The sequence below is a fragment of the Juglans regia genome, chromosome 11 (genome assembly GCF_001411555.2).
Source record: "Juglans regia cultivar Chandler chromosome 11, Walnut 2.0, whole genome shotgun sequence".
NCBI lineage: Eukaryota > Viridiplantae > Streptophyta > Magnoliopsida > Fagales > Juglandaceae > Juglans > Juglans regia.
In genome coordinates, this window is record NC_049911.1 from 29,674,441 (window position 1) to 29,682,935 (window position 8,495).

The 8,495-nt window shown below is 37.1% G+C and overlaps 1 protein-coding gene across 1 annotated transcript; it reads right to left on the bottom strand.

The window, feature by feature from the left end:
- Nucleotides 1-56: 56 nt before the first annotated feature.
- On the bottom strand, nt 57-8,495 carry LOC108991309 (ABC transporter G family member 25). Its single transcript, XM_018965491.2, has 3 exons — nt 8,236-8,495; nt 7,239-8,076; nt 57-1,370 (listed from the first exon to the last, which is right to left on the bottom strand). Exons 1-3 carry the CDS (start codon nt 8,365-8,367, stop codon nt 346-348), a joined length of 1,995 nt encoding a protein of 664 aa, XP_018821036.1. The 5' UTR covers nt 8,368-8,495; the 3' UTR covers nt 57-345.

Below are 8,495 nucleotides of genomic sequence, written 5' to 3' on the forward strand. Positions count from 1 at the left end.
TATTACGTGCTCTCACATATTTTTGCATGAATAAATATAATTTCAAACAAAAATTGTTACTTAAATATACCCATTTATTTTTTCATCAAGAAATGCAAACCGATCGTTACTACAATACAATTATACAATTGGAGTGGATTGAATTAGTGGCCCATATAATGCCTCAGCAAAAACAAAGACGAAACAATGGCACCTAAAGATATTAATTAAGCAGAGGTAACAACATGAGCGCTCGATGCGCTTGTGTATCGATGCTCGTCATGTCCTTTCAGTCATTCGAAAAACTACAATTATGACCACTCCAGCGGAAGCAGCAGATCATCAAGAGTAGTACTACTGCAGAAATCAAGCTTTGATGCGCCTCAACGCAATGTAGGCCAGTAATCTATATCCCACAAACATCAACAACAAGACGCCAACACTCAAAACAGGGCTAATCTGCCCTCCAATATCTTCTTCAATAAACTTGCAGTCAGGTCTTTCACGTCCATGATGGGAATTACAACCCAGCAGAGACGAGATTTTTCTCCCTTCTCCATACTGGACGTTGATCAGGAGCCTGTAAGAGTAAAAGGTGGTGGAGATATATTTGATCCAAGCCATGCAAGACGGCACCTTATGCACGTAATATCCACCAGTTAATACAAAAGCTAACATTGTGATCGTTACCACCGTAGAAGCCTGCTTGGCATCCATGATAACCGCGCCCAGGAAAAGGCCAAGACCCTGAGAAACGAGGACGTAGCCGAGTAGAATCAACAGAGTCAAGAGAAAAGCTTCCAGGGTGGGTCTTAGTCCGGCCATCCAATATGTCAGGGTGAGGAAAATTGTGGGAAGAATCAGTTCCATCGGCAAGTCTCCCACAATCCGAGCCATGAAGTAGGATGAAAGAGTGTACATTCCCGAAGCCCGTTCCTTCACGAAAATGGCACGATCTTGAGGGAAGCCGAACACGGCGTTAAACGACGGGAAAACTCCCCAGAAGATGGAGATGAAAAAGAGGAGGCCTAGACGATCCTGAACGTCTCGAAAACCCGAGTGCCACCACATTAAACCAGCTAATATTGCAGCAATGATTACCTGGACGACTCTCAACGTGTTAAAGGATTCGTGTTTTCTTTCCTTGAGGCTCCTATGGAGCAGAATGCTGAATTGGTTGAACCATGTGGAAAAGGATGTTCTATTGCAGCGTCTATGCTCTTTTGGAGAGTTGCTTCCAACAGAACCTGCCTCCGTTGTTGTAATAGTGGAGGTTTCCATGCATGCAGCTTTTACCTTAGGAGCCAACAAGGTGTTGTACGAAGAAACGAGGGTGTGCTTGATGTTAATTGGTTTGTCTCTTTCGCTTACACTGTCGAGCTGGCAGATACCTGCGCAATTAATGGAGAATAGTCCTTATAATTCATATCCAAGAAGAGCATAATTCAATCACTCTTTTCTGATTTTGCACCTACTAGAGCCTATATTTATTGGAGTTGGTAATAATAATATCACATCAAGTTTTTATGTATGTGGGATTTTGGCCAATAGAATTATTATCTCTCTAAAGTTAAGAAGCAAACAAGCAGACATTCAAACAAGGTTTACTAGGGTAAACAACTTGTTAAAGTATGAGTCTTTGCAAATGAGTTAAAAATTAAGCATTTAACAAACAGATACTAGACTAACAACTCATACAGCATCAAAAGAGCCTTTAAAAACATAGTTAAAATAATAGGTTGCTCTGTCTTGTGGGGTGTAAAGATGAGCCAAAAAGTAGCATGCATGTACATATGTCTATCTATATATATATATATATGTGTGTGTGTGTTCTTTTTCTCTTATCGTGATCAATAAGGTCGGTCCAATAAACTGGACTTTTCGAAAGATAATTAACCTGACTATTCAAATAAAATTCAAATAAAATACAGAGTCAGATCGGACAAGATTTTGCTGATCAGAGTGATTAATTTGCTGCTACAAGCAACAAATACCAAAGAAAGTGCCTCCAATGCCAATCTGCCAATCATATCGTTTGATATATTTTATAATAAAAATAATTTTATAATCTAATATATTACGCCAAATCACATCAATTTATATTTTTTTTATATAATTCATTTATATCTAAAGTATTTTCTATATCTAAATCAGGTATGACCACTACATGATCTCAACGAAAGAAAGTGAAACATAATTGGTCCCTGTAAATGCATGCTGGGGAGACTGATTGGACCATTAATTAATAATATAACATAGATTAATTAGCACATTAGTCTTTAGAATACATATAAAATATTAAATGGGGGCAAAAAGCAGACGCACTATAAATAAAGACTGTATTATTTGATTAGTTTAATGTAATGGTGCAAGATTTAATGACTTGTACAAGCAGATAATTAGTAGCACACCTAAGTTAGAAATAAAAGCGGACCAGTGGTAGTGGTAAGGTGGGATTCCACTCAAAGTTGGTGGTGCTGCCCAAAAGAGGCCGCAGGGCGATCCACCACTTCCATGTTTACTGTACATATAATATTTTTTAAAACACGTAAATAATTCAAACTTTTTGTTTTTGGGAACACTCATGGAATTAAATTCAAAGCAACCCAACACGTGTTGCTCTTCGGTTTATACTACTCATATTAGTACTTTCAAGAGAATGAAGCCTAGTCAGTGTGGTGGACGGAATATAGGACATCCTAGGACACCTTTATAGTTCTCACTAGAGAGCGATAACACGAAGATCAAGTACTGAAGAACAGCACTTCAAAAAAAAATTGCTTAGTCAACAGAATATCAATCAAATGAATACATTCACCAATCTACAGGTACAAGATTTTAAGATAATTAACTATTAAAGCTAGCTCCCTTAATATATAGGAAGCTGTACGTTAATGATGGTCTATGAAAATGAGGCCATTACTGCTGATTTTATAATGCTGTCCCGTAATATGCACGGAGAACATAACCTCCCTGGATTAAAAATCTTTATTTATTCCCATCATTAATACCTAATCACGTTCGTCATATCAAGGGGAAAAAAAAAAAAAAATCTTGATTCTAGCCTTGATGTCATGATCACTATTTTCTCCACTTTATAATTTGTGAGGAGTATAGAGTTGGTCACTGAGATTAGTGACATAAGAGATACAACAAAAGAAAGTGGTCAGCGCTGAAAAGAACAATTTAAGCAATTGATCATATCCATAATAAATCTAAGAGTGCAATCCTCATCATACACTCGTCATCCTCCTATATGTTTTTTTCAGCTAATAACTCTCAAGAATAATATATAATAAATTAAAGACAACTGTACGTGAAACAGAATTATGAAAATGATTCTATCTTTGTCATTTCCCTAACCCTGAAAACTATAATTAATTTTAACTAAGAATATTTAAATCTAAAAGATATGTATATATTCTTTCACAGAGGACAAAATAACCGTTCATGAACTTTCGCAAAACATCATGTAAATTAGAGGAAGATGACAGACAACCTTATTATATCATGGACCCATGGATAGGAACACGAATTATATTGGAGGGACTCTGATGCGATGCTCCACCTTGAGAGTTCCCTTAAAACGTTAATCATTTTGTCCAAGAATTGTTTGAAGGGAAAGCTAAATACAGAGCCCCCCCCAAACATCTGTGCAACAATTATACAAGGCACCAAGTCGAAGAGCACTAGTGCAGTCAGTATGCATTATTTTAACTCTAGACACTGCTGAGTGACGTGTCCACCAACGCATTCAAAAATGACTACTTTGATTATGCGAATCTGCGATACCATTTGTGTCCAACAGTTTCGCACGCTCTCACACTCGGACGGACCCAGGTTTTCCAGCAATTTTATACGACCAAACTTGGTTCGTCAGGGGTGGTCCATTACCTAACAAATACGGTGGCCCACATGGCACACATCCAAGCCTATTGCATGATCTGTTAATGGCTTCTGTAACATAATAAGAAAAAAGTCAATGGAACAGCTTGTAGTTTCTTATAAACTCTTGACATGTTTCCTTTTCAAATTGTTTGGGTGCGTGAAACTTTTGATAATCTGTTCTTTTCTTTTTTTCCAAGAAAAATTCAATAATTTATTATGAGTGATTAAAATACAAATTCAACATGGAAAAACTGTTTTCTTACTAATGCCTTCAAATCTACGCCCACGCCACTCTAACTACTCTCATGCTAAATCAGATATTAAGTACAGATGATATTTACTTATCGCTTATCGGAAAATAATATAAAAAATACAAAGTAATTTAAAAGGAAAAAACGAGAGAGAATAAGATCCATTGTGTTAAATTACTGGATAGAGAGTTGAGGTGGCACCCATACCGGACACGCCATGGTCAATGATTACGACAATGCGAGGATCTCGTTTCAAAAGGTTGAAAACGACTCCTTCTAGAAAAAAAGGGTTGAAATTGACTTCACAGCCAAATTATCCGACTGGCCTCGTTTATTTTTAGAGATGAGATGAGATGAGATTAAAGTTAAAAAGTTGAATAAAATATTATTAAAGTATATTTTTTAATATTAGTTTTGTTTTGAGATTTGAAAAAGTTGAATTGTTTATTTTATTTTATATTGAAAGTTGGAAAAGTTGTAATGATTAGATGAGATGAGATGAGATGAGAAGCTTTCCCAAAACAAACGAGACCTTAAATTGGTCAACTTAGGTTGTGTTTGAGCAGAGTTATTTTAGATATTTTGTGAATAATAATAAAATAATTAATAATTAATAATAAAATAATTAATAATAATAAAATATTTTAAAAATATTTTACTATCCAAACTAATCTTTAAGCCTCATTTAAATAATAAAAATATTTAATCTCATCGTTATAATTTTTTTAAATTAACACATAAAATATAATAAATAATTTAATTATATTCTACCAATATTCTATTCAACTTTCGACTTTCGTCTCAACTCATATCATCTCAACTTACTATTCAAATGACATCTAAATCTCAAATTAATTATTAATAGGACCTACTATTTTTTCAATTTATCATAAAAAAAATTAAACTCATCAATTTCAACCTAAAAAATTAAAATCATAACAACTTAAAAAAGTTACACCCATCTCAATAGGACCCACAAAATATTAATATTCACAACTCAACGTACAAAATAGCCTAGCTAAATCAACATTCATTATTTTCAATAACATAAATACACGAGCTAGTGTGGCTGTGAAGGGGCGAGAGGTTAATTAGTAGCTTAGTATAAATCTTTACACATTATTCGGGTATGTGTATACCAGCTTGCACCATGAATATATAAATTAAGAACAAAGATGAAGTTCATTGAACGGTCGAAAGAAACGTCGTTTCTAATATATATATTACATACCTTGCACCATGAATATATAAAGAACATAGATGAAGTTCATTGAACGTACGGTCGAAATAAACGTCGTTTCTAATATATATATTCTGTGATATATGGGGGGTCCAACGTTTATGATCAAATAATGTCCATATCTAGTTAACCTTGGTACGAATTTAGGGTATTATTGGGTCCCATATTCCATCCATAAATATAATATCCTCCTAACGAAAAAAAATGATTTGAAGTCACTAAAAACGATTCGCAAGCTGAGAAAAAAAGAAAAGATCCAGTCCAATAATTAATACCCGTCTCCTTAATTCTTAAGTGAAGTAAAATCCCAAAATGGATCACAAAAGATTGAAAAGTTTTTGGAGATTATTAAAAATAGAAATGTAATTTCAATTAATAATATCATCACGGCACCACGAAAACTTTAAAAGCTGGAATGTCCAAACCAGGAAACAAAGGAAAAACAGAGAATAAGCACAAGCGAAATTGGAATCTTCGATGTTCACCCTGTCCAACTTAGGGGAGGCACCAAGACACTGGCAATAGGCAGTCCTGTGGACGAGAATAACGCACAAGCGCTAAAGATTACGAAAGTTGGAAAGAGGAGAAAGGATTAATGGAGCATAAGGAGTCGCATCGAGTTGGCTAAAAGAGGAATTAAAGAAAGTGGTAAAGGGAGAGAGTGACCATCAAACTCAAGGAATGAAGGACGCGTGGAGTGCAACAGAAAAATTATATACTTTACCAACAAATTACAAAGAACTCTCTCAAAATGGAAATTAAATCATAGCCAGTACGGGTGGTCTAATCGATCGATTCTATCCAGCAGCTAGCTAGGGTTCTCAAAAACAAGTCTTTAGTCTTTACGTTTCCATTGAGAGAATAAAAGTGTTACTTTATCGAACCCTCCACCTCCAACAGCAACACCACCAGCAGGGCCATCACTATTCCCCAATAAGGCCATCACAAAATCTACCAGGAACTAGATCAATTATCCATCTTCGATCCTAGGCTTTCACAACTATAATGTATGGGCAGAAGATATCAATGCACGACGCAAATCCAGATCGATCACCGTGGCCATGACATGGTAAATAATTCTCTACGGAGTATGGACCATTTGACCAAGCTGGTCACGAGTCTTAACGAGAAACAGTACGTACAACAGATAGCGCCGTATATGGTATGGATCGGAGAATTGGCGTCGACGATCGCAAAGAGAGTGTGCCACACCCGACATGGTCCTGCTAATGGATCACCTTGGCCACGAATCACTTGACTCTTTGCCATGATGATCGCATTATAGCTAGGCACTTAAATTCATTTCTTTTCACTAGATTGAGATTTAATTAGAGGACATTGACGTTAGAAAATGATCAAAACAGAAACCAAAGAAAGGGAAAAAAAAAATCTGGAAAGAACGAGTCTCAATATTTTTCAAGGAAAAAGAAGGAATATAAGAAGAAATGAATGAAGAAACGTATACGCAAACTCAGAAAGCGATCAAGTAAAAACTACAACTATATGTATCAATATTTAATAAACTATCATTCTTCTTCATCTAAATTGAAGGAAAACAAAAAAGACTCAACAAAATTAATTATTCTTGCAAAATTTGGTGAGTTGAAAATTTGGTGAGTTGAAATGAGATGAAATTTGAAAGTAAAATAAAATTGTGTTAAAATATTATTTTTTAATATTATTTTTATTTTAAAATTTTAATTATTTAATGTATTTTGTATCAAAATTTAAAAAAATTATAACAATGGAATGAATTAAAATATTGATTAGCTTTTGTATACAAAGCTCCCCTTAGTTACCCTACTCTACTCGGCCAGGCACCACAAAGAGCAAGAAATTACGTAAAAATAGAGATAAAAAGCTGGGAAAAGCTTACGTACCGTTAGCGAGATCAAGCAGGAAGTCCGCAGGATTCATGGAGAAAGACGGCGAGAACCCAACCGACTCAAAGTAGGGCACCGCATCACTCCCTTTCCCAAAGTACAAGCACCTTCCTTCTGACAAAACTAAGACCGAGTTGAACATCTGATAAACACGGCTTGACGGCTGGTGAATGGACGTCACTATGGTCTTCCCTTTCTGTGCCAACGACCCCAACGTCGACACCAATCGGTGCGCCCCGGTGGAGTCCAACCCCGACGTGGGCTCGTCCAGTATCAGTAAACTAGGGTTAATCAGCATCTCATTAGCTATGCTCACCCTCTTTCTCTCCCCACCGGATATCCCACGTATGAAGCTGTTCCCTATGATCGTGTTTTCGCATTTTACCAAACCCAGCTCGGCGATCACTGACTCGGCAATTGATATTCTCTCTTTTTTGGATAGAGTTTTTGGCAGGCGGAGGAGAGAGCAAAAGATTAGGGTTTCACGGACTGTGAGATGGGGGTAGAGAACATCGTCCTGAGTCACAAACCCGGTTCGCCGCAGCACGGTTTTGTTGAGTTTACGGCCATTGGCGAGGATTGTTCCTGTGAAGCCGTTCCCGTTGAGTCTCCCTGCAAGTGCATTGAGGAGCGTCGATTTTCCGCTTCCTGATGGGCCTAGGATGGCCAGGACTTCACCGGGGGACACCATGCCGGTGATTCCGTTCAGGATTGTTCGTTCTTCAATTGAAGCAGTTGATATTTGATCGGACTTTGTGGGACCTTGACGAAACATGCACTTAACACCGCGCTTCTGCTTGTTCTCTATCTTCCGTCGGTAACACACGTCTATGAACTGCATGTAGAGATTAAAAGAAATTCATAAAAAGGTCAATCATATGGCGAACAAAGTCGTGACTCTGAAATAGCCGAGTCATACAGTTCGACCCGGTCAGTTTAATATACAGGAAGTACTGGAAAAACAAAATCTCTGACCCTCCTCTCCGTATCGTACCTTGAGAGTAATAGGATCGGAGGAAGACAATAAAAATGGCAAGTCACGCGTCTCTCGAGGGCCACCTTTCGAAAAAACAAGGCCGTCCGATGACTCTCCATTGGGAGTTTCTCCGACACCAAGCCCCGGCATGATTTTCTTTTGCTTTCTTCTCGAAAGGAAAAAGTAGAGGCCAGGCAAGAGAAAAAGGTGAGAGAAAGAGAGAGAGAGAGAGTGATGGGAAGTGAGGTAACTGGTTGAGTAAGACTGAGTAATGGAGA

Excerpts from the sequence above, each read along its gene's own strand:
- LOC108991309 (XM_018965491.2), bottom strand. The coding sequence starts at position 8,367 with ATGCCGGGGCTTGGTGTCGGAGAAACTCCCAATGGAGAGTCATCGGAC. Across the intron at positions 8,077-8,235 it reads CCGATCCTATTACTCTCAAG|TTCATAGACGTGTGTTACCG; the intron begins GTACGATACGGA and ends CTCTACATGCAG. Across the intron at positions 1,371-7,238 it reads CCTGCTTGATCTCGCTAACG|GTATCTGCCAGCTCGACAGT; the intron begins GTACGTAAGCTT and ends TTAATTGCGCAG.